We start from the raw sequence: 13,927 nt of genomic DNA, 5'->3' as shown, positions 1-13,927 counted from the left end.
CTCGAGGTCGTGGTCGTAAGTCGAGGTGGTTGTAAGTTGGATGTTACCTGTATAGAGCTTCTAGAAGCCTTTTGAATGAAAAACTAGTGAGGACCGCACTAACAATTCTCACTAGTCAAAAATGTCCTCACTACGTATCGTATACAATCATGGTGGTCCTCACAAATATAGCCGTACACACACACACACACACACACACACACACACACACACACACACACACACACACACACACACACACACACACACACACACACACACACACACACACACACACACACACACACACACACACACACACACACACACACACACACATACATATACAGGTAACATCCAACTTACGACAGAGTTCCGTTCCGACCAAACGGTCGTAAGTCAAAATGGTCGCAAGTCAAAATCCACTCAAAATGTTCCCCCTCCCCCCTCTGGTGGCATGACACGGTCAACTGCTGTGCGAGAGTGAGATGCTGGCTGGCTGGCCAAAACTGTCGTACGTGTTGTCGGCCTGCTCGCCTGTTGCGGTGCTAGACGTATAATTAACATTTTAAAAATAGGGCCTGGAGGTCGTGGTCATATGTACGGGTGGTGGTAAGTCGGATGTTACCTGTATATTACAGTATACAGTGATACCTCGGCTAACGAACGCTTTAGCTCACAAATATTTCGCCTTGCGAACGTTAAATTCACGAGAATATAATCTTGGCATACAAACTATTTTTCGGGAAACACACGGAGCGCCACAATGAGTGATGTGCCGTTTTTTTTTCCTCTATTCCACACCCCCATTCTTCGGTCAAAGCCGCACATTATTGGCCAAGATCCGTGGTCCCTCCTCTACCACGGATCTTGGCCAATCATGTGCGGCTTTGACCGAAGAATGGGGGCGTGGAATAGAGGAAAAAAACGGCACAGCACTCAGGAGACACAAGCAGCAGGACACACGCAGCAGTGAGCGGGGGGAGGGGTTACAGAAACAGAAAAGACAAGCAAGCCCTTTTTCAATACGAAAACACACAACAGGGGAAAAGGAATAAAAGGAAGCTGAAAGACAATTTGGAATTATTTAATAAGAATTTATGGAAAAAAATGTAAACACACAATAATAATAATAATAATAATAATAATAATAATAATAATAATAATAATAATACATTTGATTTACAAGCGCCGTTCAAAACTCTCAAGGTCACTTTTCAGTCACAGGATAAATTTTTCTGTGGGTGAGCAGCGGCAGCCACATACGCCAGCGTTCACTCAACCCAGAAGTAACTCAAATAGATAGAAAGCTAGCTAGCTAGCTAAGGGATAGCAAATAAATAGCAAAGACATTGCCAGATAGCAAACAGCTAGATAATAATAGATAGCCAATAGAGAGCTAATTGATGGACAGCTAGCTAGGTAGCCGTATAACTAATCGATAGCCAGCTACAAAGCTAGCGAGCTAGCCAGATAGCTAATAGATAGCAAATAGATAGCCAGCTGGGTAGTAATCATGTCATCTATGCTTGTGAAAGTAACTCAAATATATAGAAACCTAGCTAGCTAATAGATAGCCAATAGATAGCTAATAGATAGACAGCTAGCTAGGTAGCCGTGTAACATATACTGTAGATAGATAGATAGATAGATAGATAGATAGATAGATAGATAGATAGATAGATAGATAGATAGATAGATAGATAGATAGATAGATAGATAGATAGATAGCGAGCCAGCCAGAAAGCTAGTAGATAGCAAATAGATAGCCAGCTAGGTAGCTAGCTAGATAGCCAACTGGGTTGTAATCATAATAACCATAATAATAATTATCATAATAACCAGAATAATAATAACAATACTAATAACATACAAATAATATTCTGATAATAATAATATCTTATGCCACCAATAATTTCGTCTGGTTTGGCATTGTGTTTTTCGGCATCTCGATTTGGCGCACACTCTGCGAGGATTCGGTCATACCGTGCTGACGAGTCAGCATCCCGCCCCTCCTCTTGTTAGCAGCAATATGGATTGGATTGGATTGGATTTGCCTTTATTAGTCTCGCAGTGGAGAAATTTACATTTCACAGCAGCAAAGTTATGAAAGAAATGAAAGTAGAAAATATGATTGACATTCATCTGTCATTGAAATATTTTGAAGCCACCAGAGAAGGCCTTGCAGGCCCTGACGGCCCACCACGGATGTTACCTGTATACTATACAGTAACATCTGACTTACGACCGACTCGACTTACGACCACCCGTACGTACGACCACGACCTCCAAGACCCTATTTTTTAATTTTAATTCTACGCCTGGCACCGCAACATGCTAGCAAGCTGGCAACGCGTACAACAATTTTGGCCAGCCAGGCAGCATCTCACTCTTGCACAGCAATCGACCTTGTGATGGCACCAGAGGGGGGTAGTTTGCCAGTCATTTAGGTTCCGAGTCTCTATTCAACATTTTGAATGTATTTCGACTTGCGACCATTTTGACTTACGCCCGTTTGGTCGGAACGAAACTCGGTCGTAAGTCTGATGTTACCTGTATATGAAACAAGCTTTGTTTTGTACATTTGGATGGAATGGAACGGGTAGCAGTGCTTGTTTTTGGCTTTGTGAATGTAAGCATAACCTTGATGGATCTTTGTGCTTTTTCCACTTTCTTGCGGCCATTGCAGCATGCCGTTCACAAGTACAACACCTCTTTGGACGGCAGCCGCCATGGGACCAGTGTCTTGGAAGGGGAGATTGCGAACATCAGTGCAGATGTGGACGCGCTGCAGGAAAAGGTGACGTCCATTTCCATTCAAGTCTCCCTTTTCAAAGTTTCCATTTTTCAACCATAGATTTTATTCTGTTGCCCGTATTCAGATATGTTTAGGCCAGCAAAGAAGGCCTTGCAGGCCCTGACGGCCCACCATTGACTAAGCCATGTCAATGGCCGAAAAAACTTTTTTTTTTTTTTTGGGGGGGGGGGGGGGGCTTGTTTTAAGAAATGGAAGGACACAGTTCCTCAGCTATATCATGGAAGTGGACTGAATGTTAAACCTCAAATGTCAAATGTACTTATCTCAATTCATGCTTAGGGTTCCTAGCTGGACAGCATCATAAATGCTGTCTAGCTAGCTACCTAGCTATTTATTTGCTATCTATTAGCCGTTTGGCTGGCTGACTAGCTAGCTAGGTCTCTGAGCTATCTAGCTATCTATAATAGTGTCCTTGAGAGTTTTGAAAAGTGCTTATAAATGAAATGTATAATAATAATTATATATATATATATATATATATATATATATATATATAGTAAAGTCTCGTTATATCGATATTCTCAGGAGTCGGAAAAAATATAACCGGACTGTCGATATATCCAATCCTGCGGCATGTAAATTTTCTCGTTGCGTTCATAGAAATAGTATCGTAATAACTACTACTACTAATAAGTACTATCGATATAACCGATATCGATATAACGAGACTTTTTTGGCCAGCCAGGCAGCATCTCACTCTTATATATATATATATATATATATATATATATATATAAGAAACCATATATAAACCATAAACCATATATATATTATAGAAAAAAACAGATGTCCAAATATCGCTCTTCATGATAACAGTATTATTATTATTATTATTATTATTATTATTATTATTATTATTATTATTATAGTAATAATAATACAGGTAACATTCGAGTTACAACCGGGTTCCGTTCCAACAAAACCGTCGTAAGTCAAACGGCCGTAAATCGAAAAGCATTCAAAATGGCTGACGCGAGGATCAGTGATCATAACAAATGACGATTATTATTATATTATTGTTATCTTCTTTTCCTTTCGGCTTTTCCCCTCAGGGGTCACCACAGCGAATCAATGTCCTCCATCTATCTCTCACCAGCTACCTTCATGTCCTCTTTGACCACATCCATAAACCTCCTCTTCGGTCTTCCTCTCGGTCTCCTGCCTGGCAGTTCAAGGCTCAGCATCCTTTTCCCGATATAGTCACTCTCTCTCCTCTGGACATGTCCAAACCATCTCAGTCTGGCCTCTCTGACTTACTCTCCAACGAGTTGTCCCTCTAATGTACTCATTCCTGATCCTATCCAACCTGGTCACTCCCAAGGAAAACCTCGACATCTTCAGCTCTGCTACCTCCAGCTCTGCTTCCTGTCTTTTCTTCAGTGGCACTGTCCCCACTCCAAACATCATGGCTGGTCTCACCACCGTTTTATACACTTTTCCTTTCATCCTAGCTGAAACCCTTCTATCACACATCACACCTGACATTTTTCTCCAGCCGCTCCAGCCTGCCTGGACACGCACGCTTCTTCACCTCTTTTCCACACTCTCCGTTGCTCTGGACAGTTGACCCCAAGTACTTAAAATCCTCCACCTTCTTTATCTCTTCCCCCTGTAACATCACTCTTGCACTTGGATCCCTCTCATTCACACACATATATTCCGTCTTGCTGCGACTGATCTTCATTCCTCTCCTTTCCAGGGCATATCTCCACATCTCTAGTTTCTCCGCCACCTGTTCCCCGTTCTCGCTACAGATCACAATGTCATCTGCAAACATCATGGTCCATGGAGATTCTTGTCTAACATCGTCTGTCAGCCTGTCCATCACCATAGCAAACAAGAAGGGGCTTAGAGCTGACCGCTGGCGGAGTCCCACCTCCACCTTGAATTCCTCAGTCATACCGACAGCACACCTCACAACTGTCTTACAGTCATGATACATGTCTTGCACCGCTCTGACATACTTTTCCATCACACCAATGCCACAGCTCTTCTCTGGGCACCCTGTCATACGCTTTCTCCAGATCTACAAAGACACAATGCAATTCCTTCTGACCTTCTCTGTACTACTCTATCAGCATTCTTAAAGCAAACATTACATCTGTCGTACTCTTTTTTGGCATGAAGCCATACTGCTGCTCACAAATGTTCACTTCTGCTCTTAGTCTAGCTTCAACTACTCTTTCCCAGAGTTTCATTGTATGGCTCATCAACTTTATTCCTCTGTAATTAGTACAACTCTGCCCATCTCCTTTGTTCTTAAAAATGGGCACGAGTACACTTCGTCTCCATTCTTCAGGCATCTGTTCACCATCTAAGATCGTGTTTAATAACCCAGCCAGCCTGTAAAGATCAGTCTCACCTTCCTTGCTGTCCAGCCGAGCATACAAGTCATCATAGGCCTCTTGTTTGGCCTTTGCCACCTTTACTTTAACCGTGCGCTGTATCTCCTTGTACTGCTGTCTACTCTCGTCCATCCTCTCAGTGTCCCACTTCTTCTTTGCTAACCTCTTTCTCTGTATACAGTCCTGCATCTCCCCATTCCACCACCAAGTCTCCTTATCTACCTTTCTTCCACTCGATACACCAAGTACTTTCCGACCCGTGTCTGTGATTATGTTCGCTGTAGTTTGCCAGTCATCTGGGAGGACCTCTTGCCCACCCAGTGCTTGTCTTACCTTTATATTATTATTACAAGAGTAATAATAATAATACAGGTAACATTCGAGTTACGACCGGGTTCCGTTCCGACAAAATCGTCGTAAGTCAAACGGCTGTAAATTGAAAAGCATTCAAAATGGCTGCCGCGAGGATCACGTGATCATAACAGATGACGACACTCTGGCATCTCCTATACGACAGGATAGTATACGATGTCAATCTGTGGTTTTTAAGCGTTTTCTATTGAATACTATGATATACCAAAATGTTAAACGCTAGAGCAAAACGCAGCAAAACGAAGTAACGCAAATAGATAGAAAGCTATCTAGCTAGCTAATGGATAGAAAATAAATAGCAAAGACATTGCCAGATAGCAAACAGCTAGACAGCTTAAAGCCAGACAGCTAATAGCTAGCCAGATAGCTAATGGGTAGCTCATAAATAGCTAATAAATATCTAATAGATAGCCAGATAGCTAACAGACAGTCAGCTAGACAGCTAATAGCTAGCCAGCTTGATAATGGATAGCTAATAAATAGCGAATAGATAGCCAGATAGCCGACAGCCTACAGCCAGCCAGCTAGACAGCTAGTAGCTAGCCAGATAGCTAATGGGTAGCTAATAGATAGCCAGATAGCCAACAGCTCGCCAGGTAACAGCCAGTCAACTAGCCAGCTAGCTAATGGATAGCTAATACATAACGAATAAATAGCCAACAGCTACCCAGCTAGACAGCTTACAGCCAGCCAGCTAGACAGATAATAGCTAGCCATATAGCTATTGGATAGCAAATACATAGTGAATAGATAGCCAACAGCTAGCCAGCTTACAGCCAGCCAGCGAGACAGCTAATGGCGATCTAGCTATCTATTGCCGATCCATTAGCTAGCTAGCTTTCTCTCTATTTGAGTTACTTCCGCCCGCCGAGATGACCGAATCTCCGTCGTGGGTGCTTGTTGGAGCGTCAAGTGTGTGCTCGTGTCCACGCTAACCTTCGATTGACCTCCTCAGACTGTTCCGATGGCCGAGCGTCTCGACAAGCTGACAAATGACACGTTCAACACCCACCAGTGGGCGCACAACCTGCTGGACGACATCCACGTGCTGGCCATGGATTTAAACGGTAGGGGGAAAAATGCTTCAATCAGCCAAAAAGTGTTTTGCAACATTTATTGATTGCCTAAAAAAGTGGAGGTGTACCATTTTGTTGAACTGACGTGTGACATATAAATGACTGCGCAGAACGTCACATTTAGTGGCTGAAATGATGCCTTTTATCAGTCATCACCTGGCTAGCTATTAGCTATCTAGCTGGCTAGCTTTCTAGCTGGCTGGCTGTTAGCTGGCTATCTATTAGCTAGTTATTGGCTCTCCATGAGCTATTTATTGGCTATCCTTTAGCTAGCTCGCTAGCTATTGGCTGTTTAGCTGGCTAGCTGTTGGCTATCTGGCTATCTATTTGCTATTTATTTGCTACCCATTTGTGATCCATTAGCTAGCTAGCTATTAGCTGTCTAGCTGACTGGCTGTAAGCTGTCTAGATTGCTAGCTATTGGCGATCTGGTTATTAGCTATTTATTGGGCATCCATTAGGTAGCTGGCTAGCTATTGCTGTCTAGCTGGCTCGCTGTAAGCTGTCTAGCTGGCTAGCTGTTGGCTGGCTATCTATTAGCTATTTACTTGCTATCCATTAGGTAGCTAGCGTTCTTTCTATTTGAGTTACTGCCGGGTTGAGTGAACGTTGGCGCGAGTGGCTGCCGCTGCTCACCCACAGAAAAACTTATTCTGTGACTGTAAAGTGACCTTGAGAGTTTTGAAAGGCGCTTAGGAATAAAATGTATTATTATTATTATTATTATTATTATTATTATTATTACTTCAGTAACTCAACTAGACAGAAAGCTAGCTATTTAGCTAATAGATAGCCAGCTAGTTAGTTAGATAGCTAAAAGATAGCTAGCTAGATAGACAATAGATATCCAAATAGCCAGTTATACAGCCAATAGATGCTTGATAGCTAATAGATAGCTAGACAGATAGCCAGCTAGATAGCCAATGTATAGCTAATTTATAGCTAGCCAGCCAGCCAGATAGCTAGCTAGCTAATAGATAGCCAGCTAGATAGGCAGCTAATAGGTAGAAAGCTTCACAGCTAGTAAGCTAATAGATAGCGAGCTACCCAGCTAGATAGCCAATAGATAGCCAGCTAGATAGCCAACCAGACAGCTAATAGATTGCTAGCCAGCCAGCTAGATAGCTAAAAGATAGCTAGCCAGCCAGCCAAATAGCTAGTTAGCTAATAGATAGCTAGACAGCTAGCTAGGCAGCTAATAGATAGCTAATAGCTATCCTGCTACACAGCTACATAGCTAGATAGGGGCGGGGGGTTGCAGGTCATTTAGCCTCCGAGTCTCTATTCAACATTTGAATGGATTTCGACTTCCGACCATTTTGACTTATGACTGTTTGGTCGGAACGAAACTCGCTCGTAAGTCGGATGTTACCTGTATACTGCCGTTATTGCCTCTGTACTATCATAAAGTCCCACTCTTTGAAATAAACCTTGTACGTGTCCGCCCTTGCAGACATCGTACGCATGGCCAATTGGTCTCTAAATAACACAGAAGTGGATCAGGACAGAGGCGAACAGAAGAGGAAGATGAAGGAGGTGGAGGCCATATTGGACCAAATGAGAAACAGAAGCAGCGTGGGACACAAGAAAAAGGCAGACCACGAGAAGATGTTGGCGGCTAAACGTAAGTGCTTTCCATTCCACAAGGTTGCGTGTTGTTCAATCTTTTCCGAGCCAAGGAACATTTTCCCCCCTGTATGCCACTGAACTGAAAAGGGGGTAAAACGTATTTGATCAAGCCAGTCCGAAGAATCGGTTTGGCCCACACATGGCACGTGAACCGTGCCCATATACCTCAACGAAAGACAGTCCTCTAGTGGCTCACATCTGGCATCCACGTGATGGGCCAAAGGACTGCCATAAGAATCAGAAAGACTTTAATCGTCCCACAATGGGGAAATTTGCAATGGCCGCCCGTGGCTAACCTGTGGTGAGGAAACAGACTGGCCAAGAGACAATATTCAAGGAAGTTTGCAGACTAGTTCAAGGACAGCGAAGACACCAAGGATCCTGTGGCGGGGGGTCCAGCCCATCAGAGACTACAAGTCCTCTCCACAAACCTGCGACAGCTCCATCTCTCTGATGAACAACTTGAATGATTCGTGGCATGATTTGAGGCAGCACAGAAGACTCACCTCATCCAGGCCAGCAGCTGCCGACCGACGCTTTCCTGGAATAGCGCGAGGCCTTACCTCAGATGGATGAATTAATGGAAAGCAGCAAGTCCTGACACTAATTCTGGTTGCGTCCAAATGGACTGCGCTGAGGAGCTCAGATGTGTTCACGGACATCTTGAATGGCTCACTGAGCCACATTGCCACCACCAACTTCCCCGTCCCGAAGACCAAGGACTCAAATGTCCGAATACTGACCCCTGACTCCTTCATCCGGCTCTAACCTCTTCGTTAAGTTTGCGGACGATACAACCACATTGAGACAATCTACAGGAGTGTTGAGGTGTGCAGTTTGGCCTCGTTGTGCAAAGACAACAATCTGCACCTGAATTTGGAGATGACCAAGGCACGTTCCACTGACCATCATTGGTGTTACGGCGGGGAGGGTCCGCAACATCAAGCTCCTGGGAATGTGTATCTCTGAAGACCTCAACACTGGCCCAAAAAAGTCCTCTGGCGTCTGTACCTCCTTCGCAAAGTGAAGAGAGCGAGAACCCCACCCCTCATCGCTCCAGATCTGGAACTTTTGACATGCACTGCGTCACGCCAAAAGGTTCTGCAATGCATCGTGAGGGCAGCTGAGAAGAACCTTGGTCACTTGCTTTCAGTTCTCGCACACTTTGCTTGTTTCTGCTCCTGTCCGCACCCTCATTCTGCCTTTTTCTGTCCAAGTTGTATCAATGTTTTGTTTGGAGATGGACTTGAAGGTTACTTGGTACCATTGTGCTGTTGGGAAGATTCAAAGTACAGTGATACCTCGGCTTACGAACTTAATTGGTTCGCAGAAAGTGTGTGTAAGATGAAAAGTGTGTCTTCCAAGCATTAATTTCCCATAAGAAACCATTAAAATGAGAAGAATCCATTCCCAGGTCCCCATAAAACATAATTTTCTACAAAATAAGCCTTAAAACTAAACAAAAAAACACTTTGCCTCATGAACTATTTGCGGGAACTATTTTTCGGGAAACACACAGGGCGCCACAATCTGTTGCTGTTGTCATATCACAACTTCTAAGATGTACAACCCACAGCTCCTTGATGCAAAAAGGTATCAACCCAGCTAAACAGAACACAATTGATGAGGAACTGGGTGAAATGATCGCAGAGAAAACACGGCAACTTCACTCGGATATCGTCAAGAGGCAACCTGGAAGTTTGTCATCTATTGATGATTTCAAGGCTAGGATCGAGAACTTTAAGCGTCATACAGGGATTCATAGTGTCGTTCGACTTTATTAGACCATACAGTTTATTTCTTTAATGACAATACCATAGTACATTTATTATACATAAAATAATGTCTATTTTGTGTAGTTTTAAAGGACAAACGACGTCTCCGGACAAGTTGTGTCCATAATTTGTAAAATGGCTTCAAATGACTTCTACTGAGCGTATTTTACAAAGATTCCAGCGCATATAGCTATATTTTACGTTTTAAGACTCGCGCTGAATATTCAGGAAGTCATGTTTTTGAGTTGGTGACGAGTCCGTACGTGACGTCACCGAAGGAATGCCCCTGACCGAAAAAAAAGACACATTGTAGCAGTCCTTCCATCACTTCAATGTAGTTTGCTGTACAGTGGTACCTCGGTTCTCGAACGCCTCACTGTTCGAACAAATCGTGTGTTGGAACAAAATATTCGAGATATTCTTGCTTCGGCGTTCGAACATCAATCGGTGTTCGAACGCCAATACGACGCGTGAGTGCGTACGCGAGGGTGGGGAGCTGAGCGGCGCACGGGTTTATCGCTCTCTCCGTGACCAACTGTTGTCGCTAGCGGACGTGCTGCGTTTTGCTCTAGCGTTTAATATAGGTGTACGAAGAGTTTTAGCCCCTAATCATGCCTCCAAAGAAAGTAAGTGCTGCTTAAAGTGACAAAAGAAAAGTGCGTACAACTTTTGCATTTAAGAAAGAAATAATCGCAAAATATGAAGGAGGTGTGCGAGTGTCTGATCTGGCGAGGGAATACAGCATGGCGAAATCTACGGTCAGTACGATATTAAAGAATAAGGAGGCTGTGAAATCTAGTGATGTGACTGTGGGAGTGAGAGCAAGTGTCATTGGATAGATATTTTAAGAGAAAAGAACATCCTGTAGCCGAGTCAACCGTAGCTGTCACGTTCCGAGCGAGAGTGACGGCAGCTGACTCGTCGGAACGTAGTGGAATGTTTGGGATCCCAAAGCAGACACGTACTACCCAAGCAGGATGTTTATTCACAAATAAAAGAAAACACAGCGAGTAAGAAGGCAGGGGGTGATCCGACCCGCTTACTACGCCAAAAAGCAAATGGCACACGACGGTGCAAAATTATGCAATCCCGGAAGATGACATAAATTTACGCAGGCAAAATACCTCGGACCGGATACACTCGCGCTTCGAAGGAAGAGTCCAGGTACGGTGGCGAGTTGAGTCAATCATCCGGCATTGGCGAGGTCATCGTGAACCGTATAAATGCCCCGTGTCCATGATTAGAGAATGACAGCGGGTGGAGAACGGCCGTGAGAGGCAGCCCCGCCCCCCCGCTGTCAACTCGCAAGTGACAGGAGCAAAGAGGTGGTTTCGGTGTTCGAAAAAATCGCTTTTCGAACAGGGTCCTGGAACGAATTATGGTCGAGAACCGAGGTACCACTGTACTTGTTTGGTCTGAAAACCTCGTGTTGCACCAAAGAGCCGCCAGAAGAGGGCGACCAAGCTCCATGGAAAGAATTTATCAGCCTGTGGAAACGGGCTGATTAATTCCTCAGAGGAGCTTGGACGCCATTTTCTTCCTCCTTTGGGTGATACATTTCCCCCCAACGTTGCCTCAAAATGGCACGGAATGAATTCTTTAATCATTTGCAAACATGTATGCTTTCCTCTTCAGAATTATTTGAATCATATTCATAACTTGATGTGTAAAAAAAAAGCATATTCTCTGAATCTGAAGCCATTGTTTTGATTCTCCAGCAATGCAAGACGTCTTTGCGTGACGTCACGAACTGGGGGCGGGACTTTCTGAAAATGCCCAATTCGCAGCTCAATTTTTTGCAGATTTTGGACACTTTAAGTCATTTTTATTGGTGTTTTGCATTTGAATAAAAATATCATACTGCATGTTTTGGGTATTTTAGATGCTATAAAATGTTTATCTGATGTCAGTTAGGAAACAAAAAATGTCGGTTGTCCTTTAAGGCTTATTTTGGAGAAAATTATGTTTTATGGGGACCTGGGAACGGATTATTCTCATTTTAATGGTTTCCTATGAGAAATTAATTATTAGAATACACACTTTCTGCCTTATACACACTTTCTGCCTTATACACACTTTCTGGGAACCAATTAAGTTCGTAAGCCGAGGTATCACTGTAGTTAGAAAGAATCAAATATAATCACACTGGGAACAGTTTAATCTTCCAGACACTTTCTGGGAACCAAGTAAGTTCGTAAGCCGAGATATCACTGTAAATCCAAATGAAAGAGAACTTTCATTGTTGTTGCCTGGCGCCAGAAACTTGGCTTGCCTCAAAGCACGAGGCAATTAGCTAGCTAGCCATACCTAGCCGAATGGAACACGATGACTTCGCCAGTCGGTAGATCATACAAATTGGATCATATGACGTGACGTGACGTGTATTGGGACAGTGTTGGACCGTGTCAAGGAGGACTTGGCGCGTCACCAGGAGGAGAATGTGAAGTTGGGCCAAGGTGCCAAAGACTTCCTGTCCCGCGTCCACCATAACATGATGGCACTGCGGGACGTCCTCAACGAGTCCATCAACAAGACAGCCCGAGCCGCCGAGGTCAACAATAGCAACCAGGAGAGGCTGCAGGACAGCGAGGTGAGTGAGGGGAGGCCAAGAGGGGCCGGGTGACACGCCGTCAAGACCACTTGCGCTTCTGCTGTCTCAGAGGAAAGTGGACGAGCTGCGATCCAAATCCAAAGAGGCGGAGGAGAAGCTGCGCATGGCCGAAGACCACGTCGCCCAAGTGAACGAGCTGCTGGCCACGCTGCATGACTCCACGGAGGTGTGTGCACACATACTTGGATACACTCTTTCTTTCGCTATCTATCAGCTATATGGCTAGCTAGCTAGCTATTTGAGTCAGGAAACATATTAGCTATCTAGCTAGCTAGCTAGCTAGCTATTTGCTATCTAGCAACTAGCTAGCTGGCTTTCTTAGAGTTACCTAGCTAGCTAGTTAATAGATAGCTAGGCATCTAGCTCACTCTATCTTTTTGAGTTATTCTGGGTTGAGTGAATGCTGGTGCGTGTGACTGCCGCTGCTCACCCACAGAAAAACGTTTCATTTGACTGTAAAGTGTCCTTGAGAGTTTTGAAAGGCACTTATAAATGAAATGTATGAAATTATTATTATTATTATTATTATTATTATTATTATTATTATTATTATTATAAAAGCTTTCTTCACCCGTCACCTGTACTTCTTTCAAGGTGTCGAATGTTTCGCTCCTCATCCGAGGAGCGAAACATATATATATATATATATATATATATATATATATATATATATATATATATATATATATATATTATATATATATTTATAGGTTTATATATATATCTATATATATAGAAAAGTTCGTCTTCGGAACATTCATTTGTGATTGTATTTTATTTATTATAGTACCCTTGAGAGCTTTGAAAGGCGCTTAAAATATAATAATAATAATAATATTATTATTATTATTATTATATATTTCCCATAAGAAACCATTAAAATAAGAATAATCCGTTCCCAGGTCCCCACAAAACAGAATTTTCTACTAAATAAGCCTTAAAATTACACAAAATAGACCTTATTTTATATATAATAATAATATAATATAATAATAATGTGCTATTGGATTATAATGAAAGAAATAAATTGTACTATATCATAAAGTCGTTTTATTGACCTTTGTGATGGTAGTTGTCAATGGATGGTAGCAATGGTCGACTTAGCATAATGGTACTGGGACAGCTAAGTCACACAAACGCACACCTCGTTGGTGTTTTTCGATGATCTCCTGCTAGCCTGTGGTGGGGTGTTTTTTGGTCCCCCCAAAAAACAAAAGTACAGTGAGACCTCGGTTTACGAACACCTTGCCTTACGAAATTTTCGGTTTACGAACATCAAATTTATGAAAATTAAACCTTGGAATATGCACTACTTTTCGCGA

General features: G+C 43.0%; 1 protein-coding gene across 1 annotated transcript in view; it reads left to right on the top strand.

The window, feature by feature from the left end:
* The window catches only part of lama5 (laminin, alpha 5), a 223,022-nt gene that overhangs the window by 155,736 nt on the left and 53,359 nt on the right, over positions 1-13,927 (top strand). Inside the window, exons 50-54 of the mRNA XM_089015936.1 lie at positions 2,669-2,779; positions 6,470-6,581; positions 8,044-8,214; positions 12,388-12,584; positions 12,655-12,771. Of these exons, the coding sequence (XP_088872062.1) occupies positions 2,669-2,779; positions 6,470-6,581; positions 8,044-8,214; positions 12,388-12,584; positions 12,655-12,771 (708 nt within the window). The remainder of the gene's footprint in view (positions 1-2,668; positions 2,780-6,469; positions 6,582-8,043; positions 8,215-12,387; positions 12,585-12,654; positions 12,772-13,927) is intronic.

This window comes from Hippocampus bargibanti, linkage group LG01 (assembly GCF_051943395.1).
Source record: "Hippocampus bargibanti isolate YZ-2025 linkage group LG01, ASM5194339v1, whole genome shotgun sequence".
Classification (NCBI taxonomy): domain Eukaryota; kingdom Metazoa; phylum Chordata; class Actinopteri; order Syngnathiformes; family Syngnathidae; genus Hippocampus; species Hippocampus bargibanti.
This window is presented reverse-complemented; position numbering and strand designations above follow the sequence as displayed.